Raw genomic sequence first — 26,838 nt, forward strand, 5'->3', positions numbered from 1 at the left:
TTGGCACTCCTCTATAGTGGTAATTGGGCAGCTGCATTTGCAACATGAGAAGTTTATCCATCTTTCTAAAATGCAGGCTCATGGACATGAATGAGGACTATGAGCTCTAGGGCTATTACTACTCTTCTACAGCAGCAAACTCTTCAGGCAGCGCTACTGGTCCTGCCTGAACGCGATGTCTGGGGATTCACCTGAGCAGCTTCTAAGGTCTTCAGGGAGCAAGCTTTCATTCTCCAAGGGCTGGCGGTGTAGCGCTGCACACCATCTTCTTCCATCGTCGGGCTGATGCGCCAGCTTCGTGCGGGGCTGCGAGCCGTGCTGCCCGGCCCTGTGTCCCGCGTACAAACAGGTGTGTCCATCCAGCCGCCCTTCCCGCCAATCGTAAATAATCCCACCATCCGTTCACTCCCCCCACCCCCGGGCTGTGGATAGCAGCAGCCCTTATCAGCCTTGCCACCTGCCTGGCCGGGGCAAAGGCGGTGTCCCGGGGAAGGAAAGGGGTTGTGCCAGGGAAGAGAGGAAACACACACAAAAAAAAACAACCAACAAAACAAACAGGAAAATGAGGAAAAAAAAAGGAAGAAAATAGAGGGTTTTGCGGGCAGTGAGGCCGGGGAGGAAAGGGGCCTCGCTGAGGGTGAAAGCCCCGGGGGGGCCGAGGGCGCGGCGGCGGCGCTAAGGGCGTGCCGCCCGGAGGCCACCCTGCGCCCGGGGCCGCGGGCCCTGCCCTGTCCTCGAGCCCTGCCTGCCCTCCCTCCGCACCCAGGGACCGTGCGGAGGCACCAGGGCCGTGCGGCCATGAGCTCGGGGGGCCGGCGGGGGCCAGGGCCGCTCCAGCTGGTTCTGGTGCTGGTGCTGGTGCTGGTTCTGGTGCTGGCCGTGCCGCGGGGCGCGCGGCGGCGGCGGGGTGAGTGCGGCCGGACGGGGGCACTGTCCATGAGGGCGGGCATTGTCCGTGAGGGTGAGCACTGTCCGGGCAGGTGGGCACTGTCCGTGAGGGTGAGCACTGTCCGGGCAGATGGGCATTATCCTTGAGGGTGGGCATTGTCCTTGAGGGTGGGCACTGTCCGGGCAGGTGGGCATTATCTTTGAGGGTGGGCATTGTCCTTGAGGGTGGGCACTGTCCGGGCAGGTGGGCATTGTCCGTGAGGGTGAGCACTGTCCGGGCAGGTGGGCGCTGTCCGTGAGGGTGAGCACTGTTCGGGCAGGTGGGCATTGTCCTTGAGGGTGGGCATTGTCAGTGCAGGTGGGCACTGTCCGGGCAGGTGGGCACCGTCCGGGCAGGTGGGCACTGTCCGTGCAGCTGAGCTTCATCCGGGCCGGTGGGCACTGTCCAGGAAGGTGAGCATTGTCCGGGCAGGTGGGCACTGTCAGTGCAGGACCTAAACAGTGAGGTGGTTGTAGTGCTGGCATGATAAATTGTGTGTTGTGAAGGACAAGTAAGTAATAAAACTTCAGCTTAGTGGTAAGGGGAGGAGGGGACTGGAAACATGTTTTTTTATCTCCTGAAGCAGCAATCTGAGGAGGATACTCCCATGTCTTATCAGAAGATTGAGGTATTGTGAGAAAGTTCTCTCCCTGGCTGTTTGTAAATTTAATTTCCTGATCTATGTTCGCTGCCATTGCATGCTGACAGTTTTTGTTTTCTGTTCTTATCAGAAACACACACACACACAAGTATATAAAAGCGTGGATAATTAGGAGTAGGAATCTGTGATGCTTCCCACAGCCTTCAGGTACTCATGAGTAAATGCACTGTGAGTAAAACAAACCACGTGCATGTGGAAGGACCGTTTTATCACAGTGATAAATTCAATGCATAAAATAATTTGAGTGTTCAGCTAGCTGCCTTCTCCTTCCAGTTATGGTTGGGTATTTAAACATTGTACTCAAAATTTTGTTGAAGATGCTAAATATACAGTGGCATTATATTCTTATTCATTTCAGCTGTCATAGAAAAGTAAAAAATTCCATACTTCTGTGTCAAGCACCATGAGACATCAGATTATGCAGTATTAGTTCTTTCTTTTAAAATGTAAGAAGGCATTAACATGTGCATGCTTTGCCTACTTTAAATCCATCCATTCTGACGTTTGTCATTTGGAAAGTGAGGGTATGTATGATAACAAAGTTTATAAAAAAATGGAGGAAAGTGAACATAATGCTCTGAAAGTATGAAGAAGAACAAATTTAAATTTTATTCAATTTCATGCTTATTTAAAGCCCTGTTAAATTATAGTACATTATGTTGTGTGCTTCTCAACCACTTTTAATATAAATTAATTTCTAAAATTTCTTTACTGTAAGTTATTTTACTCCTGGCAGCATTCGCAGCATTTTTATGAACAACATTTTCACCATATTGACACATTATACAAACAGATTGATAAGTATTCCAAATGTTTATGTGTAAATAATAGAAAAAAAACCCCACAACAAAACAGAGGAAACAAAAATAAAGACAAAAGAGAAAAAATGCATATGGAAAAAAGATTAATTATAGTGGATAGAGCTACATACTATATACCTTCTAAACCCTTCTGTTTGCTGAAAAGCTCTTTTCACTGTTGTCAAAGAAGAGGAGGATGGACAAAAATGCTTGGCATAGTTATTTGTTTAATCTTTTCTGTTTATTTTTCACCTTTAGTCTTTTAATACAATAACTGTGGTTTTCCTACAAGTTTCAAAATGGGATAGTGGTCTTAATCTGGATTGTATCTCCACTTTGAATACTGTGTTGGTTATCCTACCATACCACTTCTAAGGTACTTTTAAAAAGGTAATTGTGTGGTTTTTTTGTCCCTAAAGCAATTGTGAACAGATCCATTCCTGATGTCTGTGCAACTTGCCACATTCATGCAACATGTCAGCAAATTGAAGGAAAAAGTGTTTGTATCTGTAATTATGGATTTGTAGGCAATGGAAGAACTCATTGTCAAGGTAGGCTGTCTGTTTATAAAATGGAAAGAAACTCTGTAAATTCCTAAAATGCTCCTTCTCAAGTAATTTTAATGAATTCTTTGAAGCATGCTAAAACCTTTGTCATTTCCTGGCAGAATTTCCCATAGAATATATTTGGATTCAAAAGGCTTCTACATGTTCGGAATTGTTCAATGTTTTGTTACAGTGGCTGATATTGTCCTTCTAACACTATCTCATACATGACAAATCAATATGTGAGTCAAAGAACAATGTCAAATGCTGTGTCTCAGTGAATGGAATAGCTTACTAGTGCTTAAAGGGGATGGTCCTTCACCGTCTCCTCCTCTCCATCTCTTACCCTTCTTTCACAAAGCACAAAGCTCCTGGATCCTGCACAGAGTTCAGGTATCTCACTGTGGAAAAAACATAGAATCATAGAATGCTTCAAGTTGGAAGGGACCTTAAAAATCACACAGTACCAACCCCCTTGCCATGGCCAGGGACAACTTCCACAAGACCAAGTTGCTCAGAGCTCAATCCAAGCTGGCCTTGAACACTTTCAGGGATGGAGCACTGGGGCATCCACAACTTCTGTGGGCAACTTGTTCCAGTGCCTCACTACCCTCACAATGATGAATTTCTCCATAACACCAAAGCTAAATCCACCCTCTTTCAGTTTAAAGCAATTCCCTCTTGTCCTAGATCTGCAGGGTGTTGTCTAAGGGCCCTCTTCGGCTTTCTTGAAAGTCCTCTTTACGTACTGGAAGGCCATAATAAGGTCTCCTCAGAGCTGTCTCTTTTCTGGACTGAACAACCCCCAACCCCTTCAACTTTTCCTTGTGGGAGAGTTGCTCCAGCCCATGATTATGTTCATGGCCTCTGTTGGACTTGCCCCAGCAGGTCAAAGTCCTTCTTATGTTGGAGACCCCAGAGCTGGATGCAGGGTTCCAGGTGGGCCTCACCAGAGCAGAGCAGAGCAGAGGACAGAATCCCCTCTATAAATACTGATAGAGAGATGGGAACTACTGACTTGTGATGAGAATCTGAATTCACTGTGGAAGCCTTTTGGAAGGCTAGTAATTTTTTACTACATTGAATGGGTTAAACATCACACATACAAACACATTTTGCAACATTTCTACTTGATTCAGTCTTGTTTCCTGTTGCCAGTCTTGATCCCATCTTCTTGCCCTGTTTGTTCTTGCCAAGGAATCCTGGTTATCAAACTGCTTATGCTAATTAATTCCACAGTACTCTCTATCTTGCCTCTCACACCCCTCCCTCCCCTGCTGGCCACACTGCTTTGCATGCAGCCCAGGACACCTTTGGCTTTCTGAGTACCCATGGCCAGAGCATATCCAGCCTCTCACCCACCTGCACCTCCAAATCCTCTCGGCAGGACTGCTCTTGATCCATTCTCTACCCAGACTGCAGCTGTGCTTGGTTTTCCCCCACCCTGGTGTTCCATGAACTGCTAAAAACAATGTAAGCCATAAGGAAGAGTGGAAGGAGAGAGCAGGTCCCTCTGGTTCCAGCAGCTCTTAGATTCTTTGATCAACTTAAGCTATGTCACAAAACTGTATTCACATTTTCATCCAGGGACAACAATTTCTGTTGTTCTCCAGCTTACCAGCAGTATTTACATCCCAAATAATTTATAAAGGAAAACAGTAAGAAGTCTGGTTACTTGAGCATGAGTGAGTAGGGGAGGATACCTCATTTTTCTTAATCTCTGTCTAATGTTTTTTAAAATATACTCACAGATAAAGATGAATGCCAGATTGGAGCCAGCAAGATCTGTGGAAATCATACCCTGTGTCATAATACACATGGAAGTTTTTACTGTGTTTGTCTTGATGGATACCGAGCCTCCAACAACAACAAGACGTTTATTCCCAATGATGGCACAAACTGTACAGGTAGACATCACAAAGAATCCTGAGCATGACAAATCCAGAACTTAATTTTCTACTGCACATTTTTTTTTCCTTATAACTGTAGAACTTATTTTCTGACACTATATCAGAGAACTTTTTGTTGTTGACGAGCTTGTTTGACATCCAGGTTCCTAACATCTGTGAATTAGTTCCATTTTGAACTCTGCTATGTTACAAATCATTGCTTTACAGTCTCATTCAAACAATGACCTCTTCAGAAAAAGCAACAGCAGCTAGATTAATGAAATAGGATGATACTTTAAATTCTCCAGATTGTAATTTTTTGTGTTTAGTGTGGAATACTAGCCAGTTCCTTGTTACTGATGAACTGTTGTAACCGTTCGAGAGATGTCCAGATACAGGATTTTTATGGAAGTTTTTGAACAGCATATGACATTGTAAACTGTTTGTCAAGCAAAGCAGCAGTAATTCTAAAGAAAGCTAACTACAGAACTGCAGCAGTCCTCTTTCCAGATGCTTGAAGATGGGATAATAATAAGCTCCTTTGTTTTCCTAGAAGATCTGTGAGAAGCTAGTGGAACTCTTCTTGGAAGAGTTAAGCTTGGGCCGCATATTACTTAATTAAAACAAAAAACCCTATTATGAAGTGCATCTACTTTTCTCTGAATTTGTAGATATAGATGAATGTGAGGAGTCTGGATTGTGTGGTCACAATGCAAGATGTGTGAATACTGAAGGAAGCTACATGTGTTACTGCAATGATGGTTATAAACTAGAAACTGGAGAGCAGGTTTTTCATCAAGATGGAAACATAGTTGCATGCAAAGGTGAGAGTCTTTGTTTTTGCTAGCAGATAAAATCACATGTTGCACCATAGTGTAGTGCTTGTTCTGGCCTGTGCTTCTCCAGGGCAGAAAGCCTTTCTCTGTACTTTGCTTGCTGTATGATTTTTTTTCTCTTCTTGCTTTCAGTTTATTCTGGTGATGTCAGGATCCCGAGTCAACACTAGATATTCCTACAGGTTCTCAGCAGTGCTTCAGATGTGCAGGATCAGAGAAGCTAGATAATGTTATGAAAGTAACATAGTTAGTTTCTGAGTAAAAAGGAAGTGTGTTGTAATCCAGTTGTTTATATAATCACACGCATAAAGGCGAAGAGAAGAGAGACTAAACAGCTAATAAGAGAAGTTAGATGAGTGAAAAAAGTCTAGGGGAGAGGAATAATAAAACAAAAATTTACTATTTATTACGTACTGTGCCTCCTGCATAAATAAACAGTTCAGTTTATGTTGGCATAACAACAAAATCTCAACCAAAACCAAGTTTCCAATTTGGAAGTCTGTCTTTAGTGGCAGTTTTCACAGATGCAGACTGCTAGCAGTGTATGCTGTAGATATTGGAGTATATAATTAACACAGGTGTCCCAGGTGGAGGGAGCTGCCTGGATTATATTCAGCTTTTATTTCTGAATTATTGCCAGAACCATCAGTAAAGCTCATAGCCTGTAATTGCTCAGTTTTTCTGACTGGAGTGCTCCGCTTTGTTTACCAGAATTGCTGATAACCCTGCTTCTTATCTCACTGACTTGCCTCTCCATATTCTGTGGTGCAGTAGTGTGTCTGTACATATTGAATTGCACAAGGGAGCCCTGTCTGAGCAGATGTGCTAGAGAAGTGGAGGTTTTGTGTGCAGGCTGTTACAATGAGATGAAGAATTTGAGGGGCAGAACATTTCTTTTCAATTTATCTGCTACAGAGTGCTTCTCCCATGCACAGGAAAATAAAGCTGTGCATTGGGGCCTGAAATTTTCCTCTGATGCTGAAGTAATCATTCAGCTGTTGCTGTAACGAGACTGGCCATGCAAAGCACTATCCCATTGCAATGTCTCATCTTTGGTGAATGGCTCCAGCTGTATTTTAGTAAAAGTGTTGCTCAATAACTGCTTCCCTGTGGTCCTCCAACTGTGCCCAGGACAATTCTTAAAATCTAATATTCTACCCCTTTGGCAACCCTTCAGATTCATCAGATAAGGTGTATTTTGTGATGTGACCGTCTATTTCAGCTAGTTTTAAAGTGGTCAAGTGTTGTGATTTATGTGCTGTGAGATCTTTCAACCCAATTTCTTTGCAGAAATCGGATGTGGCTCCCCTCCTGAAATGAAGCATGGCTACATTGTGGGCAACTACAGCTTGCTACCAGGAAGTGCAGTTCATTATGAGTGTCAAGAAGGGTTTTACAGCAATGAAGGAAAGTTCTCATACTGCACTGCAAATGAAACTTGGGAACCTGCTACTTTAAGCTGTAAAGGTGAAAAGATCTTAAATCTTTTTTAAATTCTTCATTAAGGGGGTTAATGCATGGGAAGTGTGCTTGTGAAGATAGTAGACTGTTTCTACAATCTGAAGGATATGTTTTTTCAAGATCTGATTATTTGCAGAAAAAGAAGAAAATAAAAGAACATATTATTGTCATTTAGTGTAGTGACATTTTTGATGCTGGTCTCTGCATTTTTACAGACACTGTAGTGTGTCCTTCTGCCTGTGAGCTGAGGCCCACAAAACAACTAGATTTCTTTAGCATTTTGCTGGTCAGGCTACTGAGTTGGAAAGCATCACTGACCTCTCATGAAAACATCAATTTTCCTGACACCTTGTGAAGTTTTGTGTGAAGGTTTGCTGTAGTTGTGGAAGAGAGGCATCATAGCACTCCTCATCTCTGGATAGTCTTTATAATTTTAAGAGCATTTGTGCATGAATCACACAGTTGCATGAATAAACACTTCCACTTCTCTGAAGAGTTAATTTTCCTATGACTCTCTTAAAAATGTTCACTTGCTTTGGTGTTCTAATGATCCATTCTCTGATAATATTACGCTTATGAATGCAGGATTCTTTTTATGTTCCCATGAGTTGTTAGAAAACCTTTTTATTTGTTAAATGACACTTGAAATGCTAGCTAACAGAACTGTGTATATACACTATATACACAGTATACACTGTTTATGTACGCTGTGTATAGGAATTCTGCAGGGGAAAATTGAATAAACTAAAATAAGGGTGCAAAAACAATGTGGCTGGGACAAGCAAAATATTAATTATCACTAGAAATTCATTAGAAAGAAAAGATAAAACAATTATAAAACAATGCAAGTAACACTTTCCCCCCCAAAACATAAATAAAGGACAATGAATCTGAAAACAAAAAGGGAGTGCCCAGCGTCTCAAGTGGTCCCTAGAGAAAGATTGTGGAATGCAATTCTTGTGAGTTGTTGATATATTTGTTATTGTTAATGTTTTTCAGAAGTTGCTTTTTCATATGCTTTTTAAAATTTCTACAATCAAACAGTACCTCAAGTCAGACTTTCTTAGCACATCTCTTATAGTTAATTGAAAGAAAATACATGATACACCAAGAAGCAGCGGAAAGTTTGAAATGTTGAACTTATTTCCTCCTTGTATTGCAAGCTCTTTTCCTGGTCTTCAATTAGGACTTCTCTTGTGAAACCAGAAAGTCTGGGGTTTTTTTTAATACTAGTAAATGTACCTTTACCGAATTCTTTGTGTTCTTTGTGTGTGTGTGCACACGCGTGTGTGTGTGCACTACTTGATTTCTTTGTTTAAGGCTCTTGCCTTAACAGGAAACTTCTGTATTGTATGTTGGAACCTTTACTATGGTTTTGCATTTTTACAGTTTTTGTACACTTTTTAAAAAGTTTTGCAAGGCAATTTCTGCTCGTCGGCCTTGAGTCATGATCATTGCAAATGGTATAGAACTACCTTTTCCGATGTAATCAGGTTTGTAAAAGCAGGAGAGTCTAAAGATTCAGAAGAAAACCAGGATTTTTCTGTATACTAGCAGCTAGACTGAGGAGGGATTCATAAGTTTAGCATGGTATTCTGAGGGAAAGACAGAAAATTGTTCTTTTATTTGGAAGCAGATGTTCGGAATAGCTACAGCACTGTCAGTCATAGTGGGAATATTGCAGAGGACTGTATTTGGACAGTTTCCAGTTGCAAACTACTTTTCAAATATGCTGTTGCTATTTGAGATGAGTCAAGTCTCTTGTAGTGCTATGATTGTAGAAGAATGTAGCCTAAGAGTTCCTCATTAAGACGGAACATAGAGGTACGTTAAAAAAAAAAAGTCTCCTTTTTTTTTTCAATCTGGGCTCATATTCTTAATTCCTTAATTCATATTCTTAATTAGGAAACCTTAGGATCATTAAACTCTTCAGTCGGTTTTCACATTTGCACAACTTCACTGTTCCATTTGTTGGGTTAGCAATATCTTTTCAGCTTGGTCAAGCTTTCAGTTTATTGCAATCAAATGTAGTAATCTCTTTGAATGCTCCATGTGTATGTTATAATTGCTTCCTACTTTTAGAATGACCTTTAATGTTCTTATTCTGTGTCATGAGTCTAAGTAGAAGGTTTGCAATATTACACAAGAATGTGCTTCTGAATTTCAGTCTGCTTACAGAATGCCCAAGGGCAGGTAGCTGGAGCAGCAGGAGTTTTTGTGTCTCATCACGTACTGTCCTATGAGTTAAGGACATGCTTGCATGTGCACTAGTTATTCCAAGGCTTGTTCTGATGATTTATAGTAGATACGTTCATACTCATTGGTGTATGAAAAAGAAGGTAGTCATGATTGTGGATTATTGCCCATTGCAATACATGTGTTTAAATTTTCCTTTAAAGGTTGTACAGATCATGATTCCATATGGTTTGGTTTTTAATTCTTTGCTTTCCTTTTTTTTTTTTTTAAATAGAATTTCAGAATCACTTAAAATTATTGAATGGTTTTAAAATGGTTCTTTAAAATGGTTTTAAAATGATTCTTTAAAATGGTTCTTTAAAATAGTTTTAAAAGAAAACTTTTTTGCTCCATATAAGCTTTAATGAGGGTAAGATTTTAATTCTTACAGTGTTTGCTTCTTATAACTGAAGTGATGTAGAATCTTTTATTGAGATATAACGTTCAATAGGAATTGAAAAGCAGATTTTACCCTTAATAATACTGTTCCATCTATTTGATCTTCAATTTTTATTCTTTTTGTTCCCTGTTTTTATTATGCAGCCTCCAAAACCTTAGCAAATTAATTAAATTATTAGTTAATTATCCCAGCTTTCTAATTATCTGTAAAGTGGCTTGCATAATGTATCAAATTTCCCCTCAGAATTGCTCGTTCATCTTGTCTGTAGCAGCTTTTTTTCCCAAAGCTTGAATTAAATCCACTGACAAAGGAACATAACCTTCTTCAGGCTGTTCTTTAATGATACTACTCAGATCATGGGTCTTTTTTAATATCTACTGTTACTAATGATAGGTAAAATAAAGGAATAAATAGCAGGTGGAGGAAAAGAGTGTGTTGTGAGAAGACAGACTTATTCATGAAAATCTGGTTTAAGATCCTTGCTCTCCAATTCTAATCATGATACTGTTTAATTTTATGGATCATTTTGTAGGATAAATGCCCCACCTCACTACAGTCTTGAGCCACAAAATCCTGGGTTCCAATGAGCTAGCCTGACTTCTAGAAATTTCTTAAGAAGTGGAAAAAAGTGAATTGTAACTTGCTGGGACAGTTCAACCCTCTATCTGTAACATTTTTATATGTCTTGCCTGTTTTCATTTCAAGGTTTTGTTTGCCTCTTTTTCTGTGTTCCAGAAATAGATTGTGGCAAACCTCTGCTCATTCCACACACGACAATGACCTGGGACAACTCCACCACTCTGTGGAGCAGAGTGTACTATAACTGCAAAGAAGGATATTATTTCAATGGAGACAGGAATTTTTCAGAATGCACAATAGATCAGTCGTGGGAGAATATTACATACGTATGCGAAGGTAAGTATTGCCATACAAGGTTGCTGTTTAAATTGCAATTTAATTGATTTGTCATTCCTGTTCTGAAGTTAGGAACTGAAGGAAGAATGACGGCAATGTAAGAGTTTAAAATGAGGGATGTGAAACTTTAGATGGGCTTTTTAAAATGCTGTTTATTGTGTTTAAATGATGCAGCAATTCATGGGTCGTGGGTGACAAGAGCTCAGCCTACAGCCTTTTTAGCTACAGCTGTGTGTTGGCGTGAAAAGCTTTCTTTAGTTTTGGTCACAATGCATGATATACTTTTTATTGTAGATCATTTTAATACATTATAACTAATCAATACTTTTACTATTACTTATAGCTTATTACAACTATTAACATTACTATATTTATGCTGTTATTTTTTAATTACAAAAAGTTAGTATGTTGAAGTTTAAGCTAGAAGTTGTTTTTTAGTTTTCTTGCAGTGGAAAATTTTGAGATTTTTTTTTACTTGCAACATGGCATTTTTGTTTGTCTGTGAAAATTCTTTTGCTTGGTAAAAACATTTCTTGTTTGAAGTGGATTTATTCTTTGCTCAGAGTCATAAAAACCCCTTCCAACTCACTTGCCTTTTGCCTTCTTAGCTACTCAGTAAAACTGGCTCAGCAATTCTTTTTCTCTATATTAAAACTTGCTATCATTTCTATTTCTTCTTCAGAGTCTATATTCAAAGACCTTTCTGTTATACACACATATTTGTGAGACTTCCCTGTCAAATTTTTATCCTTCTCAACACGGCAAGAATTCCTCTTCTAAATTATGATGCAGGGAATCTGGTGGTACTTTTGGATGGAAAGGTCACAGAAGAGAGTCTTAAGAACACATCAGCTTCTACTAGATGCCACAGATCTTTCTATAGCTGTCTTGCTTTTTATCTCAAACAGAAAGAGGCTAATGCAATTTGGAGTTTTATTGCTTCACTGAGAGCCTTCAACTTTAGAAGCCCATGGAGTGTCACCAGAGGAGCAGAAGACTTTTGATAATATTTCTTGTGAATCTATTACTATAAAGTGCACTCCAGTGAAAGTAGTGGCAATTGAATTTGAAGCTCGTTATCTCTCCCCCTCTCTCTTGTTCGTTTTTTGTTCTCTTCTCGTAATGACCAAAGCAAAATTTGTTCGCAGTTGCCTTTCCAGCCTAGATCTAGTTGTCTGAATTTCATTCCAGATTTATTTTCTTATATTGACATTTTATTAACAGCAAGAACTGGTAGATGTTTTGGATTATTGACTGGTATGATCTTTAGTGTCCTTTTGTGTCCTAAAAAGGAATTGTCTACCACTGTCTATCTCTAGTTCTTAAGTAGCAGTGCTGTCTTTTGCAGAAGATAGTGTTCATTTAGCTTTGAAACATCTTCATGGTTTTCAGAAGGACCAGAAATGTGTCCTTGACTTCTGCCACTGCACTTCACACAGTTGTTGCATGAGGCCTCTCTCTTCCCTCACTTAACTTCTTGAGCATCTACTGTGAATGTAAAATGTGACATCAAGTAAAATGAGCATGCAGAAAAGCAGTTCTCTCTGCTGTTAAAGTGTCCAAGCGAAAATGGAGCCGCTGTTGTTAGAAGTCATGATTCATATTCAGGAAACTCACGTTACTGTATTTTGGGCATTGATTTTGAAACGTTGTGTAGAGTGACTAAGTTAGTCAAATCTGTCAGACTTTGCAGTGTCGAGAGTTGTCTTGAGCGCTCTGAAGCTTTGAAGGGCCTGAACCGGCAGACTGCAGTCATAGGATTACTTTGGATTTCAGCAAGAGCTTTGCCAGATTCCAGCTCTAGCTGCTGTGTCAGAGTTAGATCAAAAAAGTCAGTTTTGGTCAAATAGAATGGTAAGGAAGAGTTACAAATATAGCCTAAATAGTCCAGACTCCTTTGAAAAAAGTTGATCATCAATAGGTAATTGTTACAAAACCTTACATCTTCTTGACTTCTACATTTTTCATATTCACTAGAGGTAACTAATTACTTTAAAATTAAATGAAATTTCTGTTTGTGCAGTGATGCCTTTGAGATTTACATGCTCTTAGTGGTGTGTGTATAATTAATCAGTAAAGCATGTTAAAATGAGTGAAAGTTATGTACCATTCCAAAATAATTTATGATAGATGTTGGAAAACCAATTGTGTTCTCATCCTGCCTGAAAAATTCCATTAGAAATAAGGCAGTTAGGAGAACATATTCAGGAAATTCTCTTTGACAATTAATTTCTTCATTTCTTGAAAAGTGATTGATAGGAATTCCTTTTATTTGCATTGTTTGGTGCATTGTCTATATATGGGATATATGGTAAGTATACCTCGGTGTGTGTATACAAGTACTTTTCTAAGTAACTAGTTTAAATTTTAAAAAATGTCTTTATAAAGTTAATTTTACTTGTGATGCTGATTGGCTTAAGCCGTCAGTAAGGTACAACAATAGTAAGATGGATTACAGTTTTTAACAACCTCTTATTTATACACATAAAATGAGGCGATTGAAGTGCAGAGAACAGAGCAGCAATTAAAATACCTGCTGTCTAGTGTGCTCAGCGTGTGATCCTGGACATCTTGTGCAACTGGTCCTCATGGAACTTCTTTCCCTATGGAGTAGAAGTGCTTGGTTTCCCAGAATCTCAGAACAGTGTTGGAAGGACTTTTGGATATCATCCAGCCCAATCTCCCTGCCAAGGCAAGGTCACCTAGAACAGGTGACACAGGAAGACGAACAAGTGGGTTTGGAACGTCTTCATGCTTCCCTGAGCAGCTTGTTCCAGTGCTCTGCCACCGTCAGTGTAAAGAATTTCTTCCTCATGTTGTCTTTTACGTTACGGCCATTGCTCCTCATTCTGTCTCGGCACCACTGAAAAGAGTCTAGCACCATCCTCTTGGAATCTATCTTTGAGACATTTTCATTTATTTCATTGCAAAAATGTGGCTTGTATTAGTAGCAGATGGCATTTGCAACCACTTACAGAATTAACAGGCAAAAATATACAAAGAAATCTAATACTTAGGTTTTTTCTATCCACTAAATCTCTTGTATGCGTGGGGATAGGTGGCAAGAGCTCTATAAATGAACTTGCATGTGTTGAAGAAAAATGTCAGAGTGGAGTTGATTCTCTCTGCTTTCTGGTAAAAAGTTGGTATCTTTGAATTTCTTGATGTAATTTCTTCCCCCTCCAACATTCGCTGGTGCTGTTGAAACACTTCACTTTTTTTGTGTGTTTTATGATTTGTGTTGTGTCTTTCCTGGCTGCCAACAGACAGGTGCTATTTGGATCTCTCTATCTTCTCCCAAATCTGCCTTTCTCTATTTGTCGCCTCCAGGATTTTTTTTCACCTTTCACCTCTGGTCTCCAGGTATTTATTTGCATGTTTTTTCTAGGACATTTTCTCTTGGGATGAGAAAAAGATTGTGAAGGTAACCTGAAGATCAGTGGGGTAGCAGTGAACTTCACTCACTTTGGTTAATCACAAGTTAAAATTTATAATGCTGAGATATAGGCAAATGGAGGGGCTTTGCTTCTCCCATTTTATTTGTGAGTTTGAGTGTAATCTAATGATCAAAATCACATACATTTAAGACCTGGATGCTACTGTGTGTTTCATAAACCGAGTTCCCAAGCTCTGTAAGTCACTGGCACTGTTAGATTTCACAGTAGAATGAATGTTTCAAGGAACCTATCTCCCTCTAGTTGCAGAGTACTTTTTTCCAGAGAAACCTTTGTGCTGTTACTGGATACTATGTTGTGGGATTAATGTTAAACTAAGCCCTTTCTGTATATTTGGTTGTCCAAACAAAGATTGTGTGATCAGTAGGAGTAAAGTAGAAGAAGCAGTCCCCTCAGAAAGCTGAAGACTTTGTTGTGGTAATTGCTCTGTACAGGTTTTCATGCTCTTTCACTCACATCCATTTAAAGTGGAAACTTTTGAGGAAGGATCTGCTAGCTATTCTGTGAATTTATGGTCATTGCCCGGTTGCCTTGTCCTTGAAGTTCAGAAAGCATAACAAAAACATGGATGTAGTTACAGAAAACGAGAAATAGCTGCTGGTTCTGCCTTCTTCCTTCCAAGGATGCCACTGTATAAGATTTCTTTCCTTTCCTAAATACCCAGCAAAACCCCTTTTGTTGTTTGTGACTTTATTTTATTTTCTTTTTTATTTTCTTTTTTTTTCTTTGAATTTTTGAATTTTTGTATTTTATAAACTCACAAGTTGCAGATTTTCTTGCTAAGGAACCTTGCAGATTACTCCCTCTCTTCTACCCCGCCCCCACTGACTCCTTGTTATGAATTTAAATTCTCATGGATATGAGAATGGATAGATCTCATGGATATGGAAACATTTTCCCTCTCTCTGTGAGTCCTTTTTGCTATCCCCTCTTTTAGTAAAACTGTGTGTGATTTAAGGAGTACAACAACTGAACATATTATTTTGCTTTATGTTGGCCTTGGACTACAGAGTTTTGGGGTAGTGCTGTGAAACAGATAACAGTAACAATAAGCAGAACTTAAATACAGTTATTCACAAAGCTGTTTGTAAGAAATTTGTTTTAGAGGACATGCAGATTAATCTCTTTCTTCTGTCCTGGGAACATGGAAGCTTTCAACAGCATTTCCATATACAATGAATGTGGAATAGAGGAATTAAAATTTTTTGGGAGATTAACTGATCTAGTTAAATTATAGTTCTAAATAGCTGCCTCAATATGAAATGCTAGAAACTCTCAATGTACTGATTTAGTCAGAGATTGATGCCTGCATGCTACAAGGAGGCCCCTGTGGGATGGTAATGAAGTTTATATACAGAGAAGGAGTGGCCTGACCTCTGCTTGCTTTTACAGTGGAACAATACACCAACTATTTTGTGAATATTCCCTGAAGTATCTACCAATGCTGTCCTATAAATACCTTTCAATTTTTCAGCTGCTAGTAAGTGTTTTTCAGCTTAGAATCTATGTCAGGTTGGGTTTGTTTGACCTTGGTCATGTAGTGAATGTAGTAAGAAAATATGGTAGAAGGACAAAGGAATGAGAATTTGAAGGCTGGTGAAGGAAAAGAGTAAGCATGTTCACTGTCGATCTGAGCTATCACCAGAAGGAGTTTTGTTCTCAACTGTGTGAGAATGTTATCTCTTCATGTGAGAGCAACTGCGCTGGGTCTAATGACAGCAGTGAGAGAGCTGGAAGAAAGTGTGGATGAGCTGACCTTCCTAGCTGTGCTTTTTCTCTGAGAAAGCCTGCTCTTTTAAGTATATAAATTAACATGTGTGTTGAGGGATGTATCTCTGGTTGCTAAAACTGTACTTCCTATATGCTTGGTTCTGTGGGCTCCATTGTTTTCATCTAGTGTTTATTTTGAAAAGTCTTCTCCTGTGTTATTTAATTTTATTTATTCTACAACAAGAAAAAATGTCAACACCTTTTAAAACCAACTCAAGTAAATAATGAGCCAAAACATTAATTCAGCTACAAATAAACTCTTTTCCAGTCTAACACAGAACCTTTCTTAACAGCCCCTTTTGTAAGTTTATGTAATGCTGGCCATATGTTTAAAGAGTTCATAGTCTTTAGCTTTGGATGTGCTTCTTCAGTCAGCCTGTTATTTTAAGTTTAGGAGCCAACACAGTTAAGAGAAAGCTTTCTACCTAACATATGCTTACCTTCCTTGGGTTTTTTTTCCCTGTTTGGACAACAAAGCAAAGCAAAGCAAAAAAAAAACCAAAAAAACCCCAAAAACCAACCAAACAAAAAAAACCCCACAAACAAACCACGAGACCAAACCACAGGAAAAGTAAGAAATAAGCAATTGCTCCCGACATAAGATTTGCATGAGAAGTAATGATTTTCTTTCTGTGTTCATGTTTTTGGTTTCAGAGGAGGAATTACTGAGTAATTTATCCATATTCAATGAAACATGTGTGAGGTGGCAAAGGAAAACTGGAAGACTGGGAGTGCAGGAAACATACACAGTATGTAATAATGGAGGTATTTGAGGTTGGGAGTGACTTTGTTCTTGTTATAGCTGCTGAGTCAGTGGATATTTGTTTTGTGGGTTTTGTTTATATGCTAGTTTGTCTTGATCTTCCCAGTGGAACGCCTAGAACCTAGAGGTGACTGGCTGGGTTAGGAAAGAAGAAAATTCCTGTCCTAAAGCTTCAGAGTCTTATTCCACTAAATCACCTAAATGCTTGCTTGAATCTGTAAGAGGTTACAACATAAGTTTATGTTTTACAGAAAATATTGCAAAGCTTGGACTCTGTCCCTATCTTTGACAAGTATCTGAACTGTACTGTGTATCACTTGCAGACACTGTATATGACATGTTTTAGAAATGCAAGGTATATTGAAATGGTGTGCCTTGCTCAAAAGGTTCAACTAATGTATATCTGAACATTTTAGAACTTTTTTTCTTTTTTTGCATGAGCATAAGTATAAAAATCAAGGCATAAATTCCCAGAAACAAAAGAAATAATTTGGTCAGTGTTATTGACAGCCGAAACAGCATGATAAGAATTCCCTTGTTTTCACAATGACATCCCAAGAAAGGCGTTCTTTGTATGTATGTTGTTTGGGTTTGGTTTTTTTCCTTTTTTCTAGTATGTACAAGTAAGGGAAAAAATAAAAGGGATTATTTAGGGTGTCCAGGGTAAGTACATCAATGTGAAAAACATTTCAAGGTTGGGTAATAATTTTAGAAAACAACCCATCTTTCTCCTCCTGTTATTACCAAAGTATTTTTAGTTTAGTATACTTTCATTGAGCACTGCTGAGATGGAAAACACAGCTTCCCAGTTCCCCTAACAGGTCAAAACTGGTTTTATGTAGCCGATGGTAACTGACAAGCTGTGGATCTCTGGTATAATGTACTCTGTGCACATGCTTTTCCTGAATTCAGCCATGTGAAAGACACTCCAAAATATCCAGAGAAGGTGAGCTTTGTCTGTCCCTTCATGTCATACAAACAACAGCTTTCTTTTTCACTACACTGGGACAATCTTAGACACGCTTGACTTTCACTGTTGTTTGGCATTCTGTCTTACTACTGCTTCTGTGGGTCAAGGGGGAAAACAAGCAAAAGGGAAAGAAAATAGCTATCTGTGTGCTGTAAACAAGAAACAACATTTGCTTACACATTACTATTTGAATTGGAGATCTTTGTAGGATCCACAATAGACTAGGTTTCTAAATAGATTGGATCAGATTCCATAATATATTCCTTCTACCTGTTGTAGAAATATATGAAAAAATATGAATAATTTTAACAGCTAGAAGAAATAAAGATCCAGTTTATTAAAACATCCTGTGGCTAGTCAAACCATATATATTTTTCTTGAACTGATACTCTAAACCAGATGTAGTTCTGTGTTCACTTTAAGAACCAGTAGGATTAAATAAGGTGATATTCTGAGTTTTGGAGGGCCGCAATGAGTTGCACTATTGTCTTTGTTTCGATAGTTTCATATACTGGGCCAAAGATTGGATGAGAAGATATTCTCAGAAGATATGATATTTAACATCAGTACTAGTGAAGATAATCCAAAGGTGTGTTTAGATCTGAACTCTGGAAGTAACTACATGGTGAATATAACTACCATTTCTTCCACAAACGTCACTGTCTCAGTTACACTAGCAATTCAAACAAAGGGTAGGTTGTGTTTTGTATTCTGTGTGCTTATTAAAAAATTTACTGTGCTGCAGAGTTCACTGATTTGAGTCTAACAGACAGGAAAAGGGGCTGTTTCCTAGACTTCATAATTCTTTATGCTGACTACATGCATGTAGCCACTGACAGCATCCTCTTTTTCTGCAAGATGTTTTTCTTTCTGCTGACTTGGCCATTGACTCTATGAGCAAGGAGAGCAGTCGCAGTAAGAGCCCTTCAGAAAGATATGGCAAATTTGCTTTTTCAGGACTTGCCTTCTGGCTGACACAGGATTGGTACAGAATGTTGGTCCATGATACAGTGCCTACCAGTTTCCATATTTTGCCTTGAAATATGGTTCTCCGCCTGTAGGAGAATTCCCTGTTGATTTGCAATCTGATACTAATCTAAGTGGTATGAGCATTATAGACAATGCTCCTATGCTTAACAGTGATTAACAGGGTTCTGGCAGTTATCAGTAATTTTACAGAAACCATGTTCTAACAGTGGATTTCTGTAGAATTTTAGTCATTGAGATTTTAGGCTTACCTCCTGACATACTAATTCTAGTGACACAGACCTTGAAAAAGAATTGCTTTTGGAATCCACAAAAATGCTTTTGCTCACATGCTTTTTCCTGGAGGGCATCAATTATGACAAATTATTCTGTGATAATTTTATTTACATCAGGAAGCCTGAACCCTTGATCTTTCTGTCATTCTAATCTTGTAGGCCCGGACAAGTAAATTGTATATCGGATTTCCTTAATAGTATGCTTGGGTTTTTCCGAAAGCTGATTTCTCTGGAAAATGATCATGCTTTACTTATCCTGTTTGTTCATTCAAAAAGAAATTATAACCTATCTTTCTGTCTCAGAAGAGAATGAAATTCAGAACTTTAAAAAAAAATTATTCTCAGTTACTCATATTCAATCAAGTTGAAGGAGGTAAACTTTTTAAAATAAGTTAATCTCTTTCTTAATTGTCTCTACAGTAAAGGAAGCTTTCAATAACGTATTAATTTTTAATGATACCTGCTTGAAATGGAGGAGAAATGTCAGGGGAACTGATGTGGAAGACAGATACTCGGTGAGTGACAATCTGTATTTTGAATCTAGAAAGCAATTTTTATCAATCAAAAACGTAGTTTTTCAAACACTCACTGCTAGCAGTGTTCATTCTAATAATGTTTCCTAAAACCCCAAATAATAATCTTGCATAGCAGCCAAAGAAAGATCATGCTCTCTTACAGTTCCCTGTTTCTTGCTTATTTGTCCCATACTTAACTCTTAATTTGTTCTCCTTATCTGTGGTTTCAGTTTGCCATGTTCGGGCAAACAACTCAGACAACTCTATTCCAATTCCACCGAGTCAGTTCTCTTTGCCTTGTGGTATGCCTTCAGTCTGCCCTTATCCCAGTAGGGAATTTCTGCATGAACTACTTCTGCTGGGACTCTTGGCCACCTGCTGTTGTCTCAAGTTTCCCTGTGCCAGGAGGCACTAAGAAAGTATCTGAAGGCATAGGATCTATTTAAAGGAAAATTAATGTACAGTTAATATTCAGCAAGAATTTTAGTTTTCATTAACAGAGAAATAATTTGACCAGGAGAGGCCTTAAGTTAGTGACTTTATGATTATTTAAGTCATCAACAATAAAACACAAAGTCCTACTAAAACATAAAAGAGAACGCCTGATACTGTAAATTTCCTTGAAAATACAGGTGTCTGTAGAATAGCCCAGAGGGTAGTTGGTATTTTGACATGTGTCAAAATAACTTGATTTTGTCTCGATCCTCAGGGTGAAACTGGAGAGGTGTTCACACGAGCTTGCTTTTATAATTCAGCAAGAGGGTATACTTCAATGAAAGTCAACTGTTACTGGAAGCTGATATGTTAGTAGGAAATATGGTCTAGGGGAAATTAATAAAAAAGAGGATAGACTGGGAGGAGAAGTGAAAAAACCAGGAAAATATCAGATCTGATCAAGACAGATCAAATTTTGGAAGCACTGAAATTTGAGTAACTGTCAATGCCAGCAGTTTTGACACATCATATGCAGTGCTCTCTTCTACTGTTTCTTCTAATTAAGAGCATGAGATGGCTGAATGCAAGTATTATAACATTTCAATTTTCAAGCTGTGATTGTTTGGTTACAGTTTCATGTCCAAGGCCAGCGCTGGTACCAGAAGAACTTCTTTCATGAAATGACCTTTGAACTTTCCACACACAAGCAAGCTCCTGAAGTTTGTTTAGATTTGCAACCAGGCACCAATTACTCTATTAATATTTCCATGGTAGCTTTGAATTTTTCACTGCTTGTTTCTATGACAACACAAATTACAGGTAGGTCTTGCCATTTATTTTATGTATTTACAGAAGCACCTAGTGGGTGTAAGAGACTCAACCGAATCTGCATTGTTGTGGGGTGGGTTGTCAATATATTCTTTCCATGCTCAAAATTATCCATTGTTTATTTTCATGCATTTTGCAGAGTTCAGAGACAGAAGGGGGAGAGAAATTGAGGTGCAGACTGTTAATGTGTCAATTTGGGACATCAGAGAAAAGATAGTTTGGTGAGTTAGACACAAGACTGGTATCTAGGACAGCTGAGTTAAATTCCCCACCCTGTTAGAGGCTATGTCACTTTCTAAGAAAAAGTTCTCTCCACAGTGGAGTTAATAGCTCAACTGCACTTCATATGGGTATTTGTGGCAACAGAATGAGATACCACCAAAGTCTGCAAGAATACAAAGTAGAATGTGGGAATCTGCAAGTACCTCACACCGATGCTTTTGCCTCTAATTGGAAGAGTAAAAAACATAAAAGGCATTTGAGCAAAATAAGGTTCTGAAGGAAGAGCCTTGGCTTCACAATTTAGCAAGATGTATGTCACTAAAATGCCCTGATGAGAAACATCTTATGGGTCTTGTTTTGTTTAGAACACTTTTCACCTTCCTTGTACTGTCAGACTCTGTGTTAGGTGAAGTGCAGTGCAGTATTTGATGATGGTATCACTCTTCCTGTCAAAGACACAAATTACAATAGCTAAGAAACATGAAAGTTCTCTGAGCGTCTATAACTCTGTTCAGCCACTAGATGGAATCAATACTCTTCTGACTGCTTAGGAAGAGCTGGAGATTTGTGTTTTGAAATTGATGGTATTGCTGTGTTTTCAATAGTACATCTGAGGGTTTTAAGCTTCATAAAAGGTAAAACATCTTTTGTTTCTTAAAACTGCTGTTGAAGATATAGAATGACCTGTTTGTTTCTTTTTTTTTTTTAAATGAAATTACAGTAATGATTTGGTAATTCCTTTTCACAAGTTTCCTAATTGTCACTCAAAAGTAGTGCCCATGAGTTCATGAGTACATGTGTCTGTAAAAAAACTGGTAAGATACCTCATAATTTTGTTGATAGAGGTAATTTTTGGATATATACTCAGAGAAAAGGAAAAGCTCTTTACTCTGTCATCCTGTGGTATTTCCTCAATTCTGCAGGATTGCATCAGGTCACTGACTCAGCACAGTTCTGGAGAACACTTTGCAGCAGGTGCTATGTGAAATGGTATTTTTGTCTTGGCAGCTGGCATATTTTCCTCTCTGCTGAGTTAGTGCTTAACAAATGCACATGCATAGCCCCAGGAAAGGTCTTTGCGTAATAGTTAGGTCATTTCCGTTTTGAAAGAAGATTTTACTACACAAGCCCATTTATACCTGGTAGTTATCTCATTCAATAAGCAATAAAATATAGGTGTTGGTCTGTCATATTATAAATCTTTATCTAAAACTTGATGTGCAAACACTTCTTATTTTTTGACTTCCATTGAAAAAAACATTCAAGGATGTATTTTTGAAATCTTTGCAGAAATTGCAGAAAGTTAAAAAGCCAATAATTATCTTGCTCCAAAACTTGCCAAATAAAGGAATTTTAATGAGATTAATTGTGTTGTTATCTCATCTAAGATGAAAAGGATCCAGCTGAAATAATTCTTCTGGCAATGCTGCTTTGACTTCTGTGTCTTATGTCTTGGAATTGCATTACCTTTATATAAAACTATAATTTAAGAGTAGGTGTATAATTTTCATCATCATTTGTCCAGTTATTTTGTAATCATTAATGTACTTTCCATGGTGGATGGAATGATCTCAATTTATCTACCAAGTTAATTCTGAAAAGTGCCTTTATTAACTCTGGGGGTTTTCTAGCTAAATGGTATTGTAAAAATGCAAGATACGCTTTAAGCACAGAAGTTCTAGGGAAACTGAGACTTAATAAAGTGTTTTACTGATTATGTTCTCATGGGCTGTTTAAGGTTTCATATGCCATCCTTTAAGAGGTTCATGATCAGTTTGTCTGTTTTCACAGCTGGAGGCAAATACAGATATTGTGTCTCCTTTACTTTTATAAACCCTCTACATTTTGAGAGTTTGGAAAATCTTAGCTGTGGAATTTTGAATAGTTTGAAGAGACATGTCCTACATAAGTGGATGATCACTGCCTTTCGGACCTAATTTCCTGACAAGGATAGTGATTGTATAAATTTTTAGACTGTTGCAGAATACAGTGAGTATGTAAATGCTAGCAGTAAGTTTGGATATTTTTTTAAAAAATGAAGATTTATGAATGCATGTTATGAAATTTACTTCTATATTCTGAATATCTATATCAAAACCCATATTAATTCTGAATGAGGATATGTTACATCCCTATTATTTGTAAAGAAAAAAACCAAGAACTTGGACTTAAAATTTTCTCCCTGGCAAGTAGCATCCTCTAAAAAATAGTTCTTTGCTGAGCACAAAGTTGGTTTTGCCCCTCATCTTGTGGATTGTAAATACAGTCTAGCAAATGCTTCATGGATCACTGTATCAGGCATCTTGCACAGTCCTTTATGTTGTCTTAACTTCCTTTAAAGAAACTCTCACCACTTGTCTACTGGAAATAGGAAATTGAGTCAATTATCAAAAATTATTAGGCAGTTATTATATTGTAGCTGTAAAAATATGGTAGCAAGATCATCTTTGAAGCAAAGAATTTCTTGTCCTCTTCCAGAGAAGGAAAGGAGTGTCTTGTGGGGTATACTTATGATTATACTACATACACACGGCTCTGTTCATTTTCATTTTGTAGTATCCTTTATTAAGGCATGCTCAGGGGAAGCACTGATCTTAATTTCACTACCTGTTTTTACATATGAATTTAATATGATTGAACTTTGTAACCATTTTTTTCAAGGGTTTGAAAAACAGAATAATAAATAAGAAGCTAGGTCTATTTTACTTTCGTTGCTAATGTTCTGAATAAGAGTAATTTTTCAGTTCAGCCACATTAAAATTCTATGGATATTTGAATCTTTTATTAGCTTTGTTTTGGGTAGATTATGAAAATTGTGGTGTTCGGAGAGTTCATGGATACCTATGTGTTTACAGAGTCTGAGTCGCTTGTTTTTTTTCATTAGAGCAAACCACTATGACTTAAGATCTAGTGAGACAGAAGTGTTTCTGGACACCAGAAATAGATCTTTTGTGCCTGAGTTACTGAATAAATTTCCTTCTTGTAAAATAATTCATATAAGATTCAATTATGATTTCTCATTGCTTTTCCTCCTCTTGATTTTCTGCTTAGGATCAAACTGTATTTTGAGTTTCTTCAAGGTGTGCTATTCACACATTCTGCAATTTCTTACAAATTTGTACCTGTACTTTCCAGGGGGATTGACTAGGTTTTTCCGCGAGTCTGTGTACCTCAGATAATTGTAGTACTTCCTATGTTTCTCAGCTGCTATTATTTTTGGTTTAGCCCAGGTTTTATCTGCAGGCCACGTACTCGTGTGTGTCTCATCTGTCTTCACATGAACACATGAGTGAGAAAGTAGACTCACAGACAGTCTAGAAAGTGACTTGAATAAGAAGAATGTATTCTATTACATATTAAGTATAATCTTCTAGAGCCCTACTCCTTTGTATTGGTGTGTGGAAACTGTATGACATTACACATCAGACTCTAATGTCTAATTTGTTCTTTTGCCTATGAATGTACACACACACAAAAAAGATAGACTATTGTTCTGAACTGTTGAAGGATGGAAAAGATTTACTCTCATTCTTTCATAAAGGGAGTTGTTTGAGGTCTGGAAAAGCAGGGAAACCCCAAAATCTACTTTCCAGTGAGGAAGTGAAAGACTGTTGGAGGTGTAGTTATGTGACAGCTCTTACTCTGAGAGTGCATCATGTACTTCTAGAGAAACTGTTTGGTAGAGTGTGCAGCATCAGAGATGAGAACTGCCAAAAAGGGAGTTTCTGTTTTATGTTATGGGGAAAGAGAAGTGATGAAAACAGGAGCATGATTACTTTTTTTTTTTTTAATGTAGAGGGAAATTAGCTGCCAGTAATGTAAACAATTTCATACATGTGCATGCACTTTGTATTTTTGTGCAGAGACTATTTAAATGCATGATAATTGAGTTAATAATTCACTGTAGTTTTTCTGAACTGCTCCATAGTGAGAATTTTTCATAAGTATCTGTGAACTGAATACCTGAACATTCAGATGATTTCTCTTATTCAGTTTACAAAGCAATTTATATTGGTGGCACGGTCTATGGTTTACAGACATTGCTTTGCAAGAGGAATAAAACTCTGATTTCCATATTGTTTGCTTTGGGTGGATTGCTCACAGAAGAGAAACAAGGAAAAGAAAACATGCTGTCTTCTGTCAGTCCTTCTAGTTGAAAGCACCAAAAGCACTTTTTGAGCTTTTCCTGACCAAATTTCCCTCCTCTCCCGTGGCCAGGTACTGTTAAGTGCCTTGATCTTGGTGCAAATGAGCATATTCCAGTCTCCTGTGCCCCACATCGCATTTAAGCAGCTCCAAGTCATGCAAAGGACCACTGCCTTGGCTAAGGTCCAGGAGGAAGGGAGAGCTGCAGAGTGCTGAGTACAGGCAGAGAATGTAGGAAGTGGGTGTCACTGTAGGCCTGGATGCTCGCCCTGAGAGTCCAGCACAGTGCTGCACCGCTCTACTTACACAGGCAAGGTCAGTGGCTTAGGAAGTGGGGTGAGAGCAGTGGTGGCTCTTTGCAGGGTCCCAGAGCAGACCTCTTTCATTGGGAGTAGGAGGCTGTCACACCAGGTCCTCTCTTGTGGAAGGACCAGGCAGGCCCCTAATGCAAACACCCTGAGCCAACAGCACTGAGCTCCCGTTGGGCTGCCAGATCCTGAACACATCCCCTGGGTCTGTACAACAGCAGACCTGAGCACTCAGGACACCTCATTTTGTTCCTAGAGATCACAAAGGAAAGGTGCTGCAGGAAGAACGAGAGCAGATGACAAGTCACAGAAATGTTCAGGTAGGGATGAGCCAGGAGATGGGGATCACCCTGGCTCACCTACATATATGGCAGCAGTGTCAGGCAACCATAACGCAACCTAGAAACTATCCATACAAGAAGCAGGAAGATGCGGGCAAATTTAGTTTTAAAGGTGGAGTTCCTGGCCCAGAGGTGCTCTGCAGCTGGAGTGGGGGCCTCTTCAGGCACTGCTGTGGCACATAAAACACCAGATGGGCACGAGCGGGCTCCCTGTGAGTTGTGTGGCTGTGAGCTGCACTCGCAGGGTCAGGGCAGCTGGCAGCTCGCTTGCTGGTATGGAGGAGACCGAGAGGGCCTGGCCAAGGCCCCCTAAAGCACATTTCCCTGCTTTCATCATTCTTTCCTTTTTTCCTAGGACGTTTCCCTGCAAAGACATGCTGGCCCCGGGCGGGGCTGTCCCAGAGCTCAGGCCCGTTTTGCAGCAGAGCTCAGGCTCCAGCCTGGAGCCGGGCCAGCAGCAGCCGGCACAGGCTGCAGGCAGAGCTGGGCCTGGCTGGTGACACCGCACCGTGCACGGCTCATCTGCACTGCCTGCCCCTGGTTCCAGCCCTTCTGGGCATGGGCAGCATGGTGTGATGGCTCATCTGCACTGCCTGCCCCTGCTTCCAGCCCTTCTGGGCATGGGCAGCACGGTGTGAGGTTCAGCTACAGAGCGGCAGAACAAAGGCCACAGTCAGCAAAGGGAATCACATGAGTGGGATTTCCAGAAATGACCAGTCTTTAAAGAAGACCCTAAATTATTTTTTCTGTAGTTGTGGTCTTGATTTATTTATTCTCCTTCCTTTGCTCTCTTTACATAATGTTGTTCTCTAACTGAAAAAACTCTTCTCACTCTGTACTAGAACAATTATATTTAAATATGTACAGTAAAGTTAATTACTCTTCAAAGAGCAATGCAAACAGTAAACTGTTTTCTATTGTATTAGTACTTTCACCTTATTTTAGTTTTACTTTTACAGCAATTTTGTTTTACTTCCTTGTTTTAAAGTTCAATGAAAACCTTCTGGACATAAAGCCCTCATATAACTATGTGCTGCCCAAAAGATAAGCTGGGAATAAATCCCCATAAACTGGTGTCCAGAGCAGGAATTTATTGCAGCGCTGGTGGTGAGGGGGCTGTCTCCACCTAACTCAGCCTTTGTCAAGTGCTGTG

General features: G+C 39.0%; 1 protein-coding gene across 1 annotated transcript in view; it reads left to right on the forward strand.

The window, feature by feature from the left end:
* Nucleotides 1–798: 798 nt before the first annotated feature.
* Nucleotides 799–26,838, forward strand: part of SUSD1 (sushi domain containing 1) — a 48,637-nt gene continuing 22,597 nt past the window's right edge. Inside the window, exons 1-10 of the mRNA XM_033084588.1 lie at nucleotides 799–907; nucleotides 2,809–2,940; nucleotides 4,686–4,841; nucleotides 5,495–5,647; nucleotides 6,950–7,126; nucleotides 10,491–10,670; nucleotides 16,550–16,644; nucleotides 18,131–18,320; nucleotides 19,311–19,405; nucleotides 20,473–20,659. Of these exons, the coding sequence (XP_032940479.1) occupies nucleotides 799–907; nucleotides 2,809–2,940; nucleotides 4,686–4,841; nucleotides 5,495–5,647; nucleotides 6,950–7,126; nucleotides 10,491–10,670; nucleotides 16,550–16,644; nucleotides 18,131–18,320; nucleotides 19,311–19,405; nucleotides 20,473–20,659 (1,474 nt within the window). The remainder of the gene's footprint in view (nucleotides 908–2,808; nucleotides 2,941–4,685; nucleotides 4,842–5,494; nucleotides 5,648–6,949; nucleotides 7,127–10,490; nucleotides 10,671–16,549; nucleotides 16,645–18,130; nucleotides 18,321–19,310; nucleotides 19,406–20,472; nucleotides 20,660–26,838) is intronic.

Source organism: Catharus ustulatus, chromosome Z, assembly GCF_009819885.2.
Source record: "Catharus ustulatus isolate bCatUst1 chromosome Z, bCatUst1.pri.v2, whole genome shotgun sequence".
Lineage (NCBI taxonomy): Eukaryota > Metazoa > Chordata > Aves > Passeriformes > Turdidae > Catharus > Catharus ustulatus.